We start from the raw sequence: 22,371 nt of genomic DNA, 5'->3' as shown, positions 1-22,371 counted from the left end.
TGGATCAGAAGTGGAGCAGCTGGGACTCAAACTTATGCTCATATGGGGTGCCGGTACTGCAGGTGGCAGCTTTACCTGCTACACCACAGCACTGCCCCCATTCTCTCAAGTTTTTTAGTTATGATTAACATATAATACTTGTACATCTTTATAGGGTACAGTGCAATGCTTCAGTGTGTGTATACAAAATATTCCATGCCATGCAGCCAGCCTGTCATTCTCCATCGTTTGGAGCCTAGCAGCTTCTTCCCTCTAGCTCTTTTTGTGGTATATAACACATTATTGAGAACTATAGTCACTCCCAGTGAGGGTTCTTAGAGATTACTTTGCAATGAAATGTGGTCCATCTGTCCAGCCTGGGCCCTGTTCTACCTCAGCCTAACTCCTAATAGTTCTATGCCTGTGAATAATTCTGAGAGGTTCAAGATGCTGTAGGTATTTCCCTCATGGCTATTACACAATCATGAGTCATTCAGAATTGAAGGTCATTCTGGTTTCTGTTACCCTTTTTCACTCTATACTTCAGTCATTCTATGTTTTGTTGTGTTTCTCTTTGTAACTTGTGTGCTTTATAAGGAGCTTAGTCAGGGCTTGACATATTAGGACGGTTAAAACATGGAAAGACAACAGGATATTTTCCTATGCTTCAGTATCCATAGGACTGCTAGGTAATTTGTCTCAAGTCATTGACCTAAGCAGGTCTTTTATTATTATATTCTCCACCAGGGCTTTTATTATTGATCTCTGATAACTTTGTAAGCACTCTTGACTCTAATGTCTGTTGTCTGACATTAGGCAAATCATTTAACATTTTCTTTATCTGTGAAATGGGAGTAATTGCAGTTATTCCATAAGGCTATAGAAAAATAAATGAAAGACTGCAAAACAGTTGCTTGGTGCTTTTCAGGATGTACCTCAAGCAGTCAGTAAGCACTAATTGTTAATGTGTGTTAGTATAATGTTCAGTTCAAAGTAGAATCTAGAATCTTTTTCCACAGAATCTCAAGGTAGTCTTTTAGGCATTGTTACTGTTCATTAGAAAAAAATGTATAAAGTTTGGCTGCACATTTTATTTTAATGTCTTTTAAATACAGTCTAAGAGAGAGGAAAAAATAGGCTTCTAATTTATTATTTAGCCTAGAAAAACTGAGTATGTGCCTCTCCTTTGGGGATTGGATCTTACTTTTCTACTGCAAAGTGATATCTAAGTCCCAATGACTTGTGTTGTTTCCAAATACAGGCAGCTGCTAGAGACGAAATCCTTGCTAACGGAGGGAGCCTCTCACATCATCATGGAGGTATTCTTTTTTGGGAGTACAATTTCTAATATTCCTACTTCAAAAAATATTTGATTCAGTAAAATGTTGTGAAATGAGTAATGAGAGTTATGAAATGAGTAATTTGAGAGCACTTGAGATTTCTTAAAAGCTTTTATGTCTTAGAATAACTGTCACTGAGGTAGGTAGGCAAATTACGGTGGTAATAAACACAAGCTCCCTCTGCCAAGCCTGTCCAAATATGGATTCTGGCCAATCTGCCAAGTTCCCAGGGACCTGATGTTCACCAGAGAGTAACCCAGCTGTCTGCGAGGTATTTGACCGTTATAGTAAACATTTTTGAAGAGGGAAAACAGCAACAACAGCAGAACCCTATATAATTTCGGCCACTGTTGAAATGTAGCTGGATATCACTTATACCATATATTGAAGAGCTATTTGTCCTGCCCACCCAAAACCTCAGTAAATTAATGAAGACAGGGGATGAAAACAGATCTTTTTTCAAGAATTTAATGCTGTGTTAATACTGTGATGTTATTGGTGGTCATTTTGGTATCAAGTTCATTAGAGAATTTATTACATTACCAATAAAAATTGTTATCATACTAGCAAGCATAGGAAATTAGTATGAGACAGTTGTTTTAAAAGTTAAATAATAGCTAATCTGTCATTAAAATTATGAATGTTGAGGTTATTCATCCAGTTTCTTTTTTTTTTTTAAGATTTTATTTATTTTATTTGAGAGGTAGAGTTACAGATAGTGAGAGGGAGAGACAGAGAGAAAGGTCTTCCTTCCGTTGGTTCACTCTCCAAATGGCCACAACAGCCGGAGCTGCGCCGAACTGAAGCCAGGAGCCAGGTGTTTCTTCCTGGTCTCCCAAGGTCTTGGGCCATCCTCTGCTGTTCCCCCAGGCCATAGCAGAGAGCTGTCATCCAGTTTCTGTAATAGAAATTTGTTCGTATTATATTCCTTGATATGAATTGGTGCTTAGAGAGGTATAAATGGACAGATTTCTAAATTTTAAAATATTTTCAAGAGAGGAACATGATGATAAATGATAACTCAATTTAAAAATCCAACTCCCCCACCTTCACTGTGTTCTTCATGTCCTTCTTTTCTTGGTAACACTTGTCATAAGGTTATGTGCTGTATACTTGTACTTTTTAGAATGTTCTATGTCTTGACATTAGAAAGTCAGGATCAGTGAGAAAAGGGTGTTTGTTGCCTTATACCAGCACCTACAGCAGTACTTGGCCCCAGTGAGCCCTCTACGTTTATACAGAATGCGCAGAAGAATCTTGGTGCAAAAAGAAGTAGACTGTACAATACAGGGTCTATGTCTGAATAACGTTCTTACAGCCAGACCTGGAGAAGACTGCTAATACAGATGAATGAAATAGAAAGGTAATTTGTAACATCAGTGTATTAATTTAGTATTTGCTACCAATTTACTTTTTTCTTAATCCCTACAGATAAATTTTTAGTTTAGTTGACTGATAAGCATTAAAGTGAATGAACTTGGTCTTTTCCTATTTATTTTTGTTTCCTTGGGTGAAGGTTCCAGTGAATATTAGAATGACAAAATGAAGAAGGGAAGAAAATGGGTATTAGAAAGAAATTTTTCAAGTGGAATTAAGATGCTGATTACTTTGGTAGTCTAAACATAATTTTGGAAATTTAAACAAGAGGGATTTCATGAAGATACCCAGATTCTAGTATCCTCCTTTAAAGTAGTCACAAAGCTCGCGTGTTCTCTCTCTCTCTCTCTCTCTCTCTCTTTCTCTCTTTCTCTCTGTGTGTGTGTGTGTATATATAATTTTAAATGTTTTTATTCTGTTTATGATTATACTGTATTAATATATAACAGAATTTTAAAAATAGTTGCCATGAAGTATTCATGTGTTCTTCATTCTAAATTGGTAGCATGGGAAAGGAGACAGAATAATTTAGCCATAATTACTTGTATGAATAAACATTAAAATTTCTTTTCTATAGTTAGCAGTTTCTGTAGCCTTATGATACTTGTCAGCAGCCATCAATGCACCTGTTCTTTGAAAATTGGGGAATTTATGGTTCTCTGTGTATATTGATCAATATACTTCTTCAAGAGGATGAGAACAGCTGAATCATGTGGGTAAAGGGGAGATAGATGGCTTTTTGGGACTAATTATTAAATGAACTATTTCTTTAATTGAGGGATGATGCTTTCAATTTACTTAAGCTTTATAGTATCAGAAATTCTATAGAAGTTGGAAATTACCAAATTACCTGAAACATTGCAGAGGAAAGCCAAACCAAGTTATTTTCCTTGCCCAGTGACTCTACTTCCTTGGGATCTATGAGGATATTCAAGTCCCTCTAGGAGTTCTATATGTGTGAATTGCTAAAGTGTAATATGCTGAACTGGTAATGTTAATTTACTTTTTCAGATCTACCCCAGACACAAAGCTCCTTGGTAGACTTTAGCAAACCTACATAAATGCTTGAAATAATGTATCTATAAAGCTGTTATTACAGAAAAAATAAAATATACACAAATTTAAAATAATATAATTAAACCACTGTAATAACAACTTGAATTTTATTTGGGAAAGCTATGGAAATAGTGCATTATATTAATACAAAGAAGTTAAAGTTAATAATAAAAATTGTAAACCTCAAGCTGTAAGATTATGATTATTCAATTCTTGATGTCACACAAATATGTAAATATCTCCTTGTGATATTTTTATATAGAGTATGTTTTCACTTTTTAATGTTGTCCATGTTAGAGATATTACTCTTCCACTACACAATACAAAGAATTGGAGTCCTTTAGTAAATTAAATATTAGAGGATTTCAAAAGGCACTGATCAAAACTGGTGACATAATATCATTAATTATTAATTCCTCGAAAAACACTTAAACGGACACTTCAATAAACATGTAGCTGCTATAGATGCAGAAACAGTAAAGACAAGGAAGATAGACTTAATATATAAAGCTGTAGATGTTTGCTAGCTGCACTGCATAATTTAATCTCATTCAGTCCTCAGAATGCTGCAGAGTAGTGACAGGCACTTGGCCTAGGGGTTAAGCAGCCAGTTGAGATGCTTGCATCCTGCATCATAAGGGTGCTTGGATTTGAGACCCAGTTCTACTCCCACCTGATTCCCAACTTCCTGCTGATGTGTACCCTGGGAAGCAGAAGGTGGTGGTTCAAGTAGTTGAGTTCCTGGCACCACATGGGAGAGCTGGATTGAGTTCCTCTGTGCCAGTTACAGGATGTCACAACCTTGGTGCTTGTGGTCATTTGGGAAGTAAATTAGAGATGAGAGCTCTCTTTCTGGCAATATCTGTCCTCTCTTTCTTTCTCTGTGCCTCTCAAATAAATTTTTTAAATGTGTAATAAGTATTATTCCAATCTTCAAAAGCAGATACTTACACTCTGAATACATAGGAACTAGACCAAAAATCGGCAATAACTGTTGGTGCCAGAATTTGAACCCAAATCTTCCTGCCTCAGTGTCCCTGGCCTCTTAATTAAAAGCCTGAAATATCTGAGGTAGGTAAAATTTTAAACAATTGAAATTTACAGCCTTTGAAAGAAGTGTATAATTATTCTAAAAATTTATGGGGGGGGGGGGTGACTAGCACTGTGGCTTGGTAGGTTAAGCCTCTGCCTGAGGCACCAGCATCCCATGTGGGTGCCGATTTGAGTCCCTGATGTTCCAGTTCTGATGCAGCTTCCTGCTGATGGCCTGGGAAAGATGTGGAAGATGGCCCAAGTCTTGGTCCCCTAAGCCCACGTGGGAGACACGGAAAAAGCTCTTGGCTCCTGGCTTTGGATCAGCTGAGCTCTGACTGTTGTGGTTATTTGGGAAGTGAACCAGCAGATGGAAGACCCCTCTGTCTGTAACACTGCCTCTCAAATAAATAAATAAATCTTCTATGTAGTAGAGACTCAGAGAGTATGTTGAGTGCTAAGTGCATGCCCAAGTTCTCAGAATTTCATATTAAAAAGGCAGTAGTCTTATTACTAATATAATTTCAAACATTTAATAACCAAAACCTTGTTTGAATATAGGAGCATACTTATTCATAGAAAGGCTCAATTTATTGCCTATTTCTGGGAAAATGTTAGCAGAGTCAGTTATTCTGAGGAGAGAAGTATACTAAAATAATGTGTTTCTCTGAAACTCCACACCACCAGCCATTTTACTGTTGTTCCTCAGATACATAGTATATGTAAGGTTCAATTCAAATTTTATCTTAAAACAAATATAAGTTTGAAAGGCTGAGATAAAGGAAATAAAATGACCTTGAAAAATCTCTGTTGGACTCATTGCTTAGCAATTTTTTAACTAGCTGTGTGACATGACCTTAGAGAAATAATTTCTCTTAGCTTCAGTGTCCTTACCTGCAAAATGAGAATACTAGTTCCTATATCATAAACTGTGATGATGCGTGTAAAACATTGAAAATCCCTTATACATAATAGGTGCTTAGGAAACAATAGTGTATTTCTCCCTCCCTCCCTCCCTCCCTCCCTCCTTTCCTTCCTCCCTCCCTCCCTCCCTCCCTCTCTTCCTTCCTTCCTCCTTTCCTTCCTTCTTCCCTCCCTCCCTCCCTCCCTCCCTCCCTCCCTCCCTCCCTCCCTCTCTTCCTTCCTTCCTCCCTCCCTCCCTCCCTCCCTTCCTTCCACTTACTTCCTCTTCCTTCCTCTCCTCCTTCCAAATAATAGCAACAGTGTCATGTGAAACTCTGTTTTGTATTTTAAACCTTTATTCTAACCATTGAGAAAAAGGCTGTAATTTATTTGAAAAAAGATCTGTATATCCAAAAATATGATTCAAAATAGTGTTGAAAAAAGTGTTTCTTACTCTCTATAGGAAGGTCTCAATCTGTATGAAAAAAAAAATTGCATTTACACTAATGGCTGTGAAATTTGCTGTAGAAAAAATATTTTCATAATAGCTTCTCTAAACTTAATCATCTAATTTGTAAATTTGAAATGTCACTGCTATTCAAAATAGTTTGATAAAGCAGAAATCCTTCCAATATAAATTTTATATAGTGTATTCACTTGTCCTGGTAATCTTATTCAATGCTAGAGCTTTTGAGAGATCACTTGTTTTTATGCATAGAAAAAAGTTTCTTTGATTTGCATCCTGAATTTAAAATGCAAGTTGACCTCATAGTAGCTTCTTTATTTATTGACCTTCAGGCAGTGTCGTGACACACACACGGTACAGTTTTTGAGTTCCACAGTAGAAGGGCTTGGGGTTAGAAGAATATTGATGCAATTTCTCTTAGAGGGTTTGGCCTGTAATTGTGATTAATAACAGTTGCTTTCACTATCTGGAAACAGACAGGCTGGTTTGTCTGCCTACAATCATGCTGTGATAAATGGAGCTATTTTAACTCTGGTTTTGTGTATCAAAGAAAACAGATGTAGTCTGGAACTGGAGGCTATTGGAAATATAAAGCCTGCTTAACTTAATCTTCATAGTGCTTGTTTTTGTAACTGAGGAGCTGGTCAGTTTAAACAACAAAGTTTATGTCAGCCAGTATTTAATTTCAATTTATAACTTAAGTTTTAAGTTGTTCATTTGCTAAAATTGTATCAAAGTCCTTGTCAGGAAGTTGAAAAAAAAAAAAACCTGATTAAGTATAACCAGTCTTAGTTTAAATATTAGTGTCTTTATTTGACCAACATTATTTCTTGTTATAATCACAGGGCAGCTACTCGTAGCTTTTCTGTGTGGTCTCTTTAAAAGTAAAATGAGATTATTCAAAAACTGAGCAAAGTATCTGCTTTTGGGCCATTTATTAAAAACCTAGTATGAAATAAAAGCAATATAGATTGGAAAGACAGAAATAAAACTATCCCTATCTGTAGATGACATGATTGTCTATGTAGAAAACCCTAAGGAATCTGTAAAAACAGAATCAGAAAGATTATACAATATAATATCACATTACAAAAATCAATTGCATTTATGTATATAAATAGCAAACATATAGAAGCCAAAAGAAAATGAAGTAGGCATAAATCTAACATAAAAAAGTACATACTTAGGTATAAATCTGACAAGATATGTACAGGACCTATATTCTGAAAATTCTGTGTTACTGAGGAAATGAATAAAAGAAGATCTAAATAAATGACGAGATACAGTGTTTGTGGGTTGTTGGAGAATGAAACATGTAAAGATGTCAGTTCTCTACAAATTGATCTGTTTAATGCATTTCCTTTCAAAATTTCAACAAGATTTTTTGTGGTATAAAAAGGAGTGTTCTAAAATTTATGTGGTCAGGCAAAGGAACTTGATAGCTAAAACAAGTTTTGAGAAAGAAGCATGAAGTGGGAATAATCAGTCTACCTGATTTTTAAGACTTAAATAGCTACAGTAACCAAGACTGTACCTGGCATTGGAGGAGAAACACATAGATCAATGGAATGGAAGAGAGAGCCCAGAAACAGATTCATACAGATATGGTACTGCAACAGTCAGACATGCATAGGCAAAAAAAGAAAAAAAAAATCTTAACCTAAACCTCAGAGCTATTCAAAAATTAATTCTAAGTGATTCAAAGAGAGTAATAAGCTTAAATGTAAAATCTGAAACTTTCAGCAAAGTACCTTAAGAGAAAATCTTCAGTATTTACAATTAAACAAAGTTCTTAGATTGGACACCAGAAGTGCAAAAGCATAAAAGGAAAAATTGATAAACTGGATTTCATCAAAATTAAAAATTTTGCTTTGTGAAGGATTCCAGGAGAAGAATAAAAAAATAGGTCTCAGAGTGGGAGAAAATATGTGCAAAGAGTTTATCCAACAAAAGGCAAATCTGTAATATTTAGAGAATTCTGAAAATTCAGTAGCAAAAGCAAACAATTAAATTGGGAAATGGGCAAAAGACATGAAGAAACATTTCATTGCAGAGGATATACAGATGGCAAATAATCGCCAGGGAAATTGTTCAGCATCATTAGCTGTTAGGGAAATGCAAATTAAAACCACAAGAGATAGTACTACACCCATCAGAGTGGCTAAAATAAAAAGTGTGATAGTATCAGATTCTGACAAGGTTGCAGAGAAAGTGAATCACAGTTATACCATTGAGCATTTGTACCAGAGAAATGAAAATTTATGTTTACATAAAAACCTGTATTTATTCATAGTAGCCCCAAACTGGGAGCAACCCAGATGTCCTTTTAACTGGTGAATGACTACACAAACTGAAATAGCTCCTTTCTATGGAATACTGCTCAGCAGTAAAGAAGAACAAACTGTTGATACATGCAACAACATGCCTGATTCTCTAGAAATGTGTTTCTAAAAGATAATCCCAAAAGATTTCATACCATATAATTTTATTTCTGTAACATTTTAAAGTAGAAGAGTGGTTTCCAGGAGTTGGGAATGGGGCGGGGTGGGGATAAGGCAGAGGCATTGCTACTAATAGGCAACACAGGGATTTAGTGGTGATGGAATTGTTCTATATCTTGACTGCATCAATGTCAATGTCCTGTCTTTAAGTTTATTACATTATTTTCCCATTAAAACCATGTTATAATTAGGTAAAATTGTAAGAAAAGACTGTAAAAGTCAACCCATAGTTTTGCTGTACATTGTTGTTATGGCTGTATCATAAGTTAAACAGATTTGAAAGCCCACAGAAAATCTGTAGCAAGAGTGTATGGATCCCTGTCTCTTCCCTCCCATGAACTACAGATAGTCCAGTCTGAGACAAAAAGGGCAGGCACAACACTGTTTGCTTTGTCTTCCTATGTGCTATACCTTTAGTAGCTCCCACCTCAAGTGTATCTCTCAGAGAGAATAGGTGGCTTGGATAATAAAACTTCTTTTAAGATTCCTGAAGGAAATTTTTCTTCCCACTGATTCTGTGTCTAGGACTCTTATAAGTAGGATGTTTGTTAGTCCGAACATTCCTATACATTGTTGTTACAGAATTCTTACTGTTTTATAGTTCATTTCATGTGGTTACCAGTTAATCTTGTCAGATATTTTCAAGTGTAAAGTCTGTTAAAAATGACCTTTATTTTTCATGCTATTCTGTAGCTGTGCTGTCAGTAGGCTGTATGTGACTGCTTATTAATGAAAATTAAATAAAATTTAAAATTTGCTTTTTTGGTTGCCCTAGCCACATTTCAAGTGCTCTATATCCACAAGTGGCTAGGTGGCTACTAAACAATACAGATACATCGCATTTCCATCATCCAAAGAACATTCTGTTGAACAGTGCATTGAAACTTTATTTCACATATATTTTCACCCATTGATTAGAAAAATGGCCCTCCAAATTATAACTTAATCTTTTTTTCCTGGTAGACATTAGATTCAAATGTTTTGATGTTAACTTTTAAAATACAATAGCCTGTATCATTTATTACTGATATTCTTACAATAACTTCTGTCTACCACCTTTTCAAGATTTTCTCTCAATTTGATCAATAGCTTTGAATTTAAAGAAAGTTCACCTTGCATGTGACAGTAGGCCATTTATTGCTGATGTGGTCAGTCGTAGCAGTGAACGTAAGTTGTCTTTATGTAAATTCCTTTTACTCCTAGGAGAGACATTGAGAAGCAGATAGGCACCAGTACTCCGCAGTCTCAGCACTGTTGACATTTTTGCCCAGATATTCTTTGTTGTGTGTTGGGAGAAGAGTAGGGAGTGAGGGTGAAGGGGTCCTGTTCATTATAGGGTATTTTGCAGCACTCTCAGGTTCTACCCAGTAGCTGCCAATAACATTGTCTCAGTTGTAATAACCAAAAATGTCTTCAGACATTGCTAAATGTCTCCTAGGGGGCAAAATAACTCCAGTTGAGAATAACTGATTCATTCCAAAGAGTCCTAGAGATTTTGAAGGTAATGAGAGTTTGAAGTTCCATGACATAGCTTCTTTTGTCTTAGGCATAGCAGAATAGCCTCTATGTATCCAAGAAATTATGTGAGTATGGGCGATGCAATGTAGATAAAACCAAAGGAAATCTAGATGGGTCCCCTTAGACCTTTGAATCCATATCTCATATGTGAAATGGCTTATGCATAACTGTAGTTCAATACTTACCTTTCATTTCAACTAACATTTATTGAATTTTAACTGTGTGGCAAGTACAGGTAGTTTGTTATGCAACAGGACTACAGAGGTGGATAAAGCATGGCCATAAGCCTTTAAGAAGCATAGAATTTTTTCCATCCTTTTCTCCTATCCAATTAAGTTCCCTGTTCACTTTCATTAGTCTTTGGTGTATGGGCATTTGATGGCATTTTGGTTTAAATTTCAAGTATGCTAAGCTACTTTCTGTGGACCTACAATAGAATTAGCACTTGATTGTTGTTCTAAAGACAGGTTGAATCCAGCTGTTGTGATCTGTCATCATTGTAATAATTAGAACTTTTTGTTTCATTATCTCTAAAGACCTATTCAATAGTCTGTAAGTGTTTAGAGCTATTGGATAAACTACATAGATGAAATCTTAGCATGAAGAAAACTGGCATTTTAAATATTGACAGCAAGAGAAAAATGTTATAATAATATTGGATTTTGATGGCTTTATTAAAGTCCGTAATATCCATGAATTTGACATCGTGATATCAGAATCTTCCTAAGTGGAAAATAAATAAGATAATTTAAAAAATGACTTTTAGTACCTACTGAGCATTAAATTTATTTTCTTTGAAGTTTTGAATAGTCATAGTCCCATCTTATATTCCCTTTAAGGCTGGAGGTTAGCATCCCTCAGCAGGAGATCACTATACACCTCCACTAAACAGAAATGTGCTTTATTTACAACACAGGGAAATGGGCAAGGAAATCATCTCTTCAGGTTGAAATTTCCTTCTGAAGAAACAACATCACAACAGATCACCTTGTAACTCAAAGAATGGAGTGTCCATTGCTCTTAGCTATTCTCATCAGTGTTTAAGAAGTTCTGTACTGCCAGAACCTCATCTGGCGAGAGATTGGATGTCCCTCAAGCACTAGTTCCTTACATAATCTACCAGTAATTTGATCAGATTGATTAAAATCTTGATATACAAAGTGGATGCTCATGTCACTCACAGAAGCAGCTAAGTCTAGATTTTCTTTTTAAATTCTGACCTAGAGGATAGTGCTAAAGAAATATCCAGGATGCCCAAACTAGAGCTTTTAAAAATTCAGTTGTGACCTGGCTTGAGTTCCAGGTTCCTGGCTTTGACCTGGCCTGGCCCAGTATTGGCTGATGACAGGCTTATGAGGAGTGAAATAGCTAGTGGGAGGTTTCTCTGTCTCTGTGCTTTCCAAATAAAATGAAAATACATTTTTAAAAGTACAGTTTTTATAATAATGAGTTAGGTACCTTTTGCTTTAGCTAAATTTGGCTAATCTTTAGTTTTGGTAATCTTCTAAATGTATGGCCCATTGCATAATTTCTTTTTAATAATTCTGTGGTAAATTTTTTTATCTTAAATTCATGGTTCAAAAGTTATAATCTAGCTAAGTAGCTTTGGAACCAGTAAATCGTGGATTTAACCCTCTTGAGATGGCACTGTTTGGTAAGTTTCTGCTAAGTCAGCAGTCAGTCCCTTAAACCACAAGGAAGAGCTCTAGATAATATTAAGGGATTAGGCTGGTCGCATGTCCACATTTTCCTCACACAATGTCACCTCCTTCTCTGCCCCTCAGATCCACTTCTGTTCCTTTTCTTATCTCATTGATCATACCAGAAAGTGCTTTCTTCCTCAGATCTGTCAGCTCCCAGAGGAGAAAGAATATAGAGCCTGTGATTTAAGAGACTACCCTTGAAAGTTTCTGTTTTCTCTGTTATTAAAAAAATTTTTAATGGACTATGTGTACATATTGTGGAAGAACTCAAACTTGTTTTCTCTGGTCTGTGCATTCTAATGCTTTTACTAGAAATTAAATTGTAAAATTGGTGAACTCTTTATTTTAAACAGAAAGAATTTCATCATTCTTTTTTTTTCCCCTAATGTTCAGTATTTGACCTTTTTTTTTTTTTTTTTTTGCATCTTGTAAAATGTACCTGTGATTCTTTAAATACCTGGCTTATATACTTTGGTTTTCTATGTGTGGAATAATAGCAAATTGTGAAATATTACAGGATCCCTATCTGGTTTTCAACGATGGCAGACGTGGCTTTTTGTAGCTTTAGTGTTTATTCTTAGGCTAGGGTAATACTTCTGTCAAAGGAATATCAATATGTCCTTAGAATTGTATCTACAAATCCCATTGAATCTGTTAAAAACTAACTGAAAATTAAAATTAAAAATTTTTTTAAAAAAAGTGAAAGGAATGTGCTTGGGTCCATGTTCATGAATACCCCACGTTGGGTAATCCCAGTCTAGAGAGATGAGGAAGCGCCTGTGGTATGAATGCCTTTTCAGTGGATAACTATCCCTTCCATGGTACTCATTCCTTTTCCCCTCCTCTAGTAAGGTGTACTGCATAAGGGACAGGCTATCATTTTTTTCCTTTTTTGAAAAAAGCTCTACAGATATTTAAGCAACCATTATGTAGTTGCATACACAGTGTGTTGCTCATGTACAGGTCTGTATAGTCAACTAATTTCTGAATGCCTAGCAGTGCAAGTGAGGACTCTACAGAGGACATCATTGCCATTGATAGCTCTGGAATAGGAGTCTTCTACTTTGAAGTGCGTTTCTTTCTTAGGATTAGAAGCTGTGGTGTTTTGTTCTTGTTTTAATTTATTGCTGTATCTGAGGCAGCGAGAGAAGTTCTCCAAAACCTCAAGACATTTCCAATAATTGTCTTGTTATTAGATCACAATGAGTGATTTTACTTCAACGATTTTCTCTCTGTACCCTTGTCCTACAATGTAATTGACTTAAATTGTTAAGCAAAAACAGTAATTTCTGGTCTCTTTAATGCATAAGCTGATTGCTGACCCCAGTTCAGATTTGGTTATCAGTAGCAGAAAGACTCACAGACTTCTGCCACCAACGGGTTAAATTCTTTCACCAAATATGTTTATGAGGGCCCACAACTATGTCAGCGATACTGCCTTTTTTTTTCTTTTAACTTTCTAGTTCACTAATCAAATGTATGTTAGATTGATTATTGTAAAAGTATAAACCATAGAAAATTTGACAAGATAGATGTGTAAATTATCCTTCTGACAGAACTAATGATGCACTCCAAGCACCTTCTGTTTTCCAGCGCTTGGTGAGCAACTTCATTAAATATGCAGTGGCTGTTGGGTGGCTTCTCAGATGATGGTTCAGTTCCTTGTGGAATTGCATTATTACAAGAGGTGTAAAACCAGGCAGACAAGCTAGCTGTTGGGCATCCTGCTGAGGTTCTAATGTGCTCCATCTTGTTGGAGCAGTTGTTTGCAGTCTTTTCAGGACAATTACATCCATAACCACAGGACGCATTCAGTGAAACTATATTACAGATAACAGTGGAGACTGGCATTGACTGCTCTTCAGCCCTCTCTTGAGCTGCCTCAGTATCGGGAGTTTTAGTGATACAGTAATGCTACTCTGCCACTCACAGAGTACGTGCTGGATTTTTTTTTTCATCCTGAGAAGCAGATCTGGAAACACTGATTTTTAACTTTTTAAAATTATTTTAAATCATAGAATATTAGAGTTCAGAAGACTTTATAGATCCTAATCTATTTGCACATCAGAAAACCGAGGCAGAAGTAGTCTTGGGTTGCCCCTTAGGGAGATAGAGGGTTCTGGTGGAGCATGGTAGAGATTGTATGAGTAAGAATTTGCATTGTTGAGCTTCAGCTTTAAAGGTTTTTAAAACTTTTTGTTTTAAATTTAAGATTTTTTTCTTCCTTTTCTGAACTGCATTTCCCCTTCTGTTAATGCCAGCAACAGTTTTTTTTTTTTAATTTCTAAAATCCAAGCAGAAGTATTCTGTTTTCTGAGGATATCACACTATTTATTATTTTGATGACAATTGGATGATTTCCTGGCAAACTGGACACAAAAGCTGGTTTGAGCTGAGCTTGAACTGGTAGTTAAGGTTTCTGAAAGGCAGATGATGTGATATATCACTGCAGCCTGATAAATGGGAGTGCATTTTAGAGTGACAGCCCGAATACTTTAATGAAAAAAGGTTTCCCACTTCAGTTGGCCAATTAAATCACTGTTGATGACTTTGGATCAGTAATGAACATTTGTGGAAAATGACCATTTGAATGCAATTATTACAGTAATGCATTTGTTTAAGAAATACTAACTGCAAGTAATTCTCGCTGTAAATTAGAAGATTTACCCATTTTGCCATAGATAAATCAGCATACTGTCTTGATTTTTAATGCTAAAGCAAGTTGACAGTTAAATTCTTTTATAGATTAAGTACATATGCTTTCTTAGAAAAACCGTGCTTAGAAAAGTTTAGGTTTTTCAATGAGTGTCTTTTAAAATATAATTTACACTACTCACCATTATGCACTTCATTATTCTCAGAATAAATTAGCAAGAATTAGAAACAAAGAGTGGGGACGTTATGTAGTATATAAAAGCAAGCTATTAAGTTTAAGATGGATTAGGCATATAATTTATTTAGTGTCAAAAACATCTCTATAGGGAGAAGGTAGTATTTGAGAAGATGCAAATTTGTTTAAAAGTACTGTGAAAACAAAAACGGAAATATTTATAACTAAATTGTTCACATCTTCTTTTTAAAGCTTTTGTTGTGTCTTAAAGTATTTAATGGAAATATATCCTGTAATTTCTTTTGCTAAGTTTACCTAACACATTCATGTCAGTATGGTATTAAGATTCTTAAGTTCATTTTCTCTGAAACTTTGGCATGTTTGGTAGTTAGGAAGGGGGTGGCTCTTTTGAAATGATTGCTTTTCTCATTTTGTTACTTATAAAATGGGCTGTAATCTCAGTCCAAGCTTCTTTCAATCTCCATTTCATAGTTTACAGAGAAAGGAGACACCGTGGAGCATGGACTTCCCCTGGGAATACATTGGGCTTAATGAGCTTGATAGTCTGGTGGGCTCAATAAATCAAATAAAGCAAAACACTTCTCATTTTTGAATAAAAGCATTTATCACACAGTGTTTGTTCACTCATGGTCACAAGATTGATTGGTTCCCAACATCATAGTATATATTGAAGCATTTTTGATTTTGTTTTTCCAGTGGGCAAGTTACGGAAGCAGTGGCTAAAGGAAAGTATCTCTGACGTCGGCTTTGGGATGCTGAAGTCTGTCAAGGAGTACGTGGACCCCAATAACATCTTTGGAAACAGAAACCTTTTATAAATCCTTTAGAATCATTATGGAAAATGTCACTTTTTTGTTTTTTAAAGTCTTCAACTATGGTTATACCAGTAATCAAATATATCATGGACTATATTTTGGCTACATTTGTTTGTTGGTTTAAAATAAGTTTGTTTTCCTTCTGTAGTTTGTTTTGTTTCCACATCTGCGGATTGACAGATGGTATTCCTAAATCTCTCACTGTAGGCATCAGTTTACGGCCAACCGGTTGTCATTTCAAATATTAAGTAGCTCAAGGCTGCCAGTTATTTCAGAGGAAGATGCTGCCGGCTGTTTTGTACTGAAGCTTCCTCTTGGGGAACAAAGACAGATTTTGGTATCATCTATCGCTTATCTAGCCTCTTTTTAGAACAATGTTTCTAGAAGCAGATATCTAGGGAAGGATTCCACTGAGGAGTGTTTGTGTGTGTGTGTGTGTGTTTTTAAGAGCATATTCTGTTGTGAGTAGGCCATTAAGGGAGGATGCTCATGAAAGAACATAGGCAACATGTTACTTAGGACTTGGTTAGTGCTGTAAGGTGCTTGGCCTACAGTTTTCTTTGAAATTAGTATACAGTTACAAAATCTTAAATCATCAGTGAACCAGTTACTCTGTTCTCCTTGTTTCTGTTGCTACTGAGGGATGAGTTGTATTTGTATCACTGAGATAACCCAAGATTATGTCCTACTTCACTCATTCTATATTTTGTGAGAAAAGCCAACTTACCATCATTGTCCATGAAGAACAGGTTTACCATGAAGTGAATGCCTCCGTTTAACCTAGAGTCCTCACGTTTCTGATTTTACTTCCTTGTTGCTGAACTGCAGAAGCATCTATCACAGGAGCACATGGAAGATCCCTTACACTTAACGTCTCCAGTTGAAAGAATTGTTTGGCTAAAGAACAGTCATTGTTCAGCTATTAATTTCGAAAGACTTAACAGTTTCAATGACAAAAAGACAAAAATCTTTTTTTTTTCAAATTAGCCCAAACAACGTGATACATTTTCATTATAAAAGTAAAGTTTTGATTTAGTTTTTAATAATGGTTTAATGCCTTTTTTGAATTACTGGTTTAACCTAAATTTTAAAAAATGTAATGTATTAATGCATATACCATAATCAAAAGTTTGAAATATCCTATTTCTTAAATAATGAGATCATTAATCACATTTAGCAAACATTTTTATATCCAAACTTGGATATTAAAATAAGTGAAATGCTTACTTTGAATCACTGTCAGAGTTCATGATTCACATTTTGAGATGGATTCTTTTCTTAATGCAATACCTAACTTTTGATAATTTTTTAAAATTAATATTTGATCATATATAAGTCAACATGCAGACGATCCTTTTAAAGGACACACTGTCTGTCTATGTAGCAACAGCTCCAAAGTCTTTTTGGGCCGTTTGATACCTTTTATATCTGAAGTAGCCTTAACCAGAAAAGTGAAAATTTAAAATTGACAAAATGATATTTTTAAGACTTCAAAATGATAATTTTTAACTATTAAAATTGGCCTCAAGCTAATAAACTTAAATCTGTAAGCAAATTAAAATTAAATATTAGTTTAGCAACAAAAACTAAATATTTATTTTTTAGATGCTGCCTCTCTTCATTGTGATTTATTTTTAATTATAAAATGTCCAGCAAATCTTTACTTAAAGCCCTTGATATCTGAAATTGTGTGACACTTGATGAGAAAATTGCCTCTAGAATTATAAAATTCTCAGCTTTCTAAAATGCTTCTATTCATGAAGGTAATTTCTCTAATTGGTGATCAAAATGTAAAATTTAACAAGGTACTAATATCTCACTGGAAGTGTATACATGTTTCTGAATAGTTTTTTTTTTTTTAATAAAACAAATTCATAAACAGATCCACTCCTTTGCATGTGATTGTTACATTCTTTCCCAGGGAGCTTGGATTTCAATAACCTCAGCAATCCGTATTTAATATTAGGAAGCTATAAGTGTAACACCTGAGATCCTTGTATTCACTATTCTTTATCAGCATTATGGAAATCACTGCATTAGGTCTATTTCTTTTTCCCATGTATGCAGGACTCCCCAGCCATGATTTTATAATGGTGACTGCATTATATAGTTCACATCATTTCTACAGGGATCACATTAAAACACAAGAACCTTCATCTGTACTGTTTTCACTCTGATTTATCAAATCAGAAAGCCTTCCCCCACTTTCACACACCCACTTCTGGGAGGTGCCTCAGTATAGACTTCCAGTCTGTGGAGGACTGAGCTCATGAATATGCACAGAAGCACTTAAACCAGGCCTCTTCTGAAGTATCTGAAAATGGCTTCATAAAGTTAAAGCCAGGAGAACAGTGTTTATGTGAGGCTTCTTATCTCATTTTGAGTATGTTGATTTAAAATTTTTTAAGTCTGTAGCCTATTTAGTTTTCAGTATTGCATAATACTGACTTCACTTTCTTAAAGTTGTATTTATAATGTTTTACTTAAGTTTGATGATGTCACATTTGGGTTGGGGTTTCCCTGGGAATGGGAACTTGCTGCTAGTGAGAGATGATTTTGAATACTAAAGATAATATGAACAGGCTTTATTGACCCTTAGAGAAACTGTTGCCTTAATGTTTGGTGCAATTTATAGTAATATGTCAGTGAATTTTTGGTAACCTGAGCTAAGTAACTTGAGCTTTTTTAGTTTAGTAAGAGTTGTGAGAAGCCACATGTTTATTGTGCCCAGGATTGTACCACAAGGAAAGAGGATTAAATTCTTTTTCCCTTCTGAGGAATTGGGAATTTTCTTCCTAAAAGTGCTTATATATTATAGTACTGTTACTTAAAAATTATTATGAAACTGGAAGCCTTTTGGTGTGCCTAAGTTGATACATTTTGAAAAAACAAGTGCAGTAAAGGATGAGCTTCCATCAGTGTGTATTATACCAGATACAGATGGTTGCAAGGACACCTCCCCCCCCACCCCAGAATACTGTATGAATAATTGCTAAATCCTAGCTTGCAGTTTTGAAAATGCCTCTTGCATGTTGGCCCATGAGATTTTTCTCTTAATGTATTCTTTCACAGCTGCTTAACCATGGATGATCAGCAGAACTGTAATCCCAACCAGAAGTGTGATCCTTTGGCTTTTCAGATGAGGCTGGATTTGCTTGCACTTCTGTTCTACATAATTGTTGGAACACATTTGTTTACTCTGGGTTGATTCACAAATTCCATGTGCTGGTGCTTGAGGCAGTCAAATGGGATACTGTGGGAGGCATATCTGTATTTTAAGAAACACTGAGACAGGAGTTAAGGACAGGTTTAATAATTTTAATTTACCACTTAATCTTTAGCAACTTTGGTTTTAATCAGGGCTTAGCTCATGGTAGGAGAAAAGTGGAAAATGTCAAGTACCAGATGAGGATGGAAGAATCTGCAGTGTTTCTCCTTTGGCTTTATGAGCTATGGAAGTGTGGCTTTGCTCAAGGCTTCATGTTCCCAAATGAGCCATATGTCAATATATTCACTTAATTCTTACTAATTTCAGTTTCCTGAAACAGAGACAACTTATACATTGATGTTGAAACCCAGAAAGTGTAAAAGGTTTACTTAAACTGTTGAAATATAGTGTCTAATATGAAGGATGTAAGTTACTCAGCTTTCTGTTCCCTAAGCCAGTGTTTGTCTTCAGTGTGAAATTTAACTGTACAAAGTACTTGTAATGTCAAGAGAATATAGAAACATATTATTAATAAAATGGACCTGGGTCTAAGAATTCTTTTTCCTTTAAGGGGAGTGTGAAGTGGTTTATTCTTCTCTTTGCATATGGGTTTTTCTTTCAACTTTAGTTTTTCATCATCATATTTACACTGATTTGGAAATAGAAAATTATTTTTATAATTTTATTGATGTAGCATGATCAAATACAACTTACAAATCCCTTTGGCTGTATTGCTGAAAATATTGTTAACTAGATTTTATTAGATTCTAATTATTTTTTAAGTCAATAGTATATTCCCAGGAGGTGTTAGTCTTCTATCAATGTGAAGCATCCCCTTTTCAATCTTGAAAGACTTTCAAGAATGAGCACTGTTGTGCTCTTCTAACCACAACAATTAATTTCTTCAACAAGAGTAAGGACCACTGGTATATAGAACATTCGAGCCAAAGAACCATCACAGAATTCAGTAACTTTAGTTCTGTGAACATGAAATGATTTCTTTTTTTAGTTCCCAAGGGAGATTATTTTATACATTTTCATAAGGAAGAGAGATAATATATTAAATGTCATTAAGAACATTTTTCAGGAACTCTGAATTCCAAATCTGAAAAAGAAAGAAAAAATTCATTTTCATTTGAATTTCTAAGCTACATATGTACATGTTTTTAAGGCATCTTACTGTTAGCAGTGTTTTCCATGGATACCACAAGCACCCCATGAAACATGTTCTTAATTCTTGAAGGAATCTTATTCACATATCCGAAAAGGATGTAATACTTGTGTTGGTATATGGTTTCTGTAGTTAGTTTTTGAGCTACTCAAACAATATCCCTCCCAAAAGTTCACAGTGCCTTGTTGGGAGCTTCTTTTTTCCATGAAATAGCAATTTAAAATGAGTAGGAGAGGATGTCTTTAAAGACAGTTTATCAGTTCATGGATATGCCTCTTCAAGAACATATCAGGAATTAAGTAGTTGTAGAACACTGATAAGCCTTTCCACAGTTGGTTTGGATCATCATCTAGCATATTCAACTATTTATGTGGTAGACCCGTACTCTCATATATGCATCTATGGGATTTGTACCTACTTTCCATTCCTACATTTTCATTTTACTGTCCTAACCTCGTGGCCCTGAGCTGTAGCCATTTGGATGGCCATTGAGACATTCTCCACCTGCTTCTGGATGTCAGCTCCCAACTCCCCAGAGTGGAGTCTGGGAGCAGAGATTCTATTCCTTATATTGTGTCAGTCCTTTTTTGTGTGATGGTGCCTTCAGAATAATGACTATTTCTGTTCCTGGACAATGATAAATCTTAGGAGATATTTGTGTAGGTTATAATAATTTTTGTCCCTTTTTTACCAAGCCTGTGAAATACTTTGACTCTGATACAACTTGACTTGAATAATGTCTTATCCTGAGTCTTCCTCTAAGGCAGTACTTACTCCTGCCAGTACTGTAGTAATCTTTTGGGAACTACATGTGGGTAAGCCCTTGTGTGTAAGCCATTATACTGCTGTAACTGATGCATACAAGCAATTCTCCACATTTATAATCTAAAAGTGGATATGTAGTGGGAAGGAAAATTCCTGAGAGATTCCAGCATAGCTTTGTCAATTCAGACTGAGCCATACTGTTTTCCACAAGGGCTCACACATAATCTCTATACTGTGCTTTCCGTGTATGTTCAGATTCTCGTTTTACTGGCTTTTCTAGACTGTACTGTCTATAAGCAAATGCCCATGTGTGATTTTTAAGATGTGCTGGGAACAAATAAAACAGTACCAAAACCACTCTTTGTTACAGAAATCGTTGTTTATTTCATCTTGATTCCCCTAAACCTTTGTTGATGTGTCATGCTGTACTCTGAGTAAATGGGATACACTCTGTACTCATCAGCAGCCTCTCTACTAGTGAAGGACATGGAACAGAGAGTGATTTCTTACCTGCCTGTGGCTTCCACAATGGAGGCATGGTGGTAGCCATCTAGGCTCTGAAATGGCTGAAGATCAGACCTTTGAACTCTATCTTACATGGTCCATTTCGATAATCACTAGTTACACTGAGATTTTAGCTTTTCTATTTAAAGAAAGCAATTTCCTGCCCAGCTTATTTAAGCTCAGATTTAATGAACCTTAGAAATCATCTCATTCTATTACATTTTACATAATTGCTACCCAACTGTCCCTATCCTCTGGGCCACAAACACAGAACCAGTTCTCTGAATATTTGCTATGACCAAATGGGATTTACTTCCTTTGCAAGAAGCTTCTTCCATGTTAAAATCTTAAGGAATTAGGAAATTTTTTTATTAGACTGAAGTCTGTTTCTGTCTTCTACTCATAAGTACAACTCTGCCTTCCGTAGTTTATAAGGGATTGTCCCATTGCTTTAAGGCAGCCCTTAAAAACGGGTTTCCTGTTCCCCTGGATTCTCTCCAGTCAGCCTTTGCACCTGTCTTTTCTACACTGGCCTCCATTTTAATCCTCCACGTGTACCTGTTTGATGTTTTAAAAGGGATATATCTAGGCCTGAATATAAATCTTCAACATAGTACCCATGCATGCCTAGTCTAGTCAGCTAACAAAGGCATTTTTGGTGTGCATTGCACTGTCAGCCCAAGCTGAAGTTGAATTTAATAAAGGTGGTCTTTTCCGCACGTGACGTTTTGAGTGCATCTCCCCAGAGGCTTCTTTTGTTTCTTTTTTAAGATTTACTCATCCATTTGAACAGCAAATTTACACAGATGGAGAGAAAGAGAGATCTTCCATCTACTGTTTCATTCCCCCAAATTGCTGCAATGGCTGAAGCTGGGCCAGGTGGAAGCCAGGAGCCCCAAACTCTATCCAGATCCACCATGTGGGTGGCAGGGGCCCAAGCACTTGGGAAATCCTCTGCTGTCTTCCCAGGCACATTAGCAAGGAGCTGGACTGGAAGTGGAACAGCCAGTACTTGAACCTGTGCCCATGTGGGATGCCGGCATCACAGGCAGTGGTTTAACCCCCTGTGCCACAACGCCAGCCCCAGAAGCTGATTTTGAAAGCCTCCATTTCTTGTTTGTCTTTATTAATGTTTGTTTCTTTATCAGGTTTAGTTCCAGATTTTCAAAATTGTAGGCTGTT

General features: G+C 35.8%; 1 protein-coding gene across 7 annotated transcripts in view; it reads left to right on the top strand.

The window, feature by feature from the left end:
* AGPS (alkylglycerone phosphate synthase) overlaps positions 1 to 21,042 on the top strand; it is a 137,295-nt gene extending 116,253 nt beyond the window's left edge. The window contains exons 19-21 of one of the 7 annotated variants that reach the window (XM_070070624.2): positions 1,241 to 1,298; positions 4,719 to 4,823; positions 15,423 to 21,042. In XM_070070624.2, coding sequence (XP_069926725.2) covers positions 1,241 to 1,298; positions 4,719 to 4,801 — 141 coding nt within the window. In that variant the 3' untranslated portion in view covers positions 4,802 to 4,823; positions 15,423 to 21,042. Of the gene's footprint in view, positions 1 to 1,240; positions 1,299 to 2,513; positions 2,734 to 4,692; positions 4,824 to 11,088; positions 11,231 to 15,422 lie in introns of those variants that run through there. The other 6 variants (XM_002712307.6, XM_089328102.1, XM_089328101.1 and 3 more) reach the window with 6 other exon arrangements.
* Positions 21,043 to 22,371: the final 1,329 nt, after the last annotated feature.

The sequence above is a fragment of the Oryctolagus cuniculus genome, chromosome 3 (genome assembly GCF_051225735.1).
Source record: "Oryctolagus cuniculus isolate XC-2025 breed Fujian yellow rabbit chromosome 3, ASM5122573v1, whole genome shotgun sequence".
Taxonomy (NCBI): domain Eukaryota; kingdom Metazoa; phylum Chordata; class Mammalia; order Lagomorpha; family Leporidae; genus Oryctolagus; species Oryctolagus cuniculus.
Note: the sequence above shows the minus strand (reverse complement) of the source record. Positions and strands in the feature narration are given on the sequence as shown.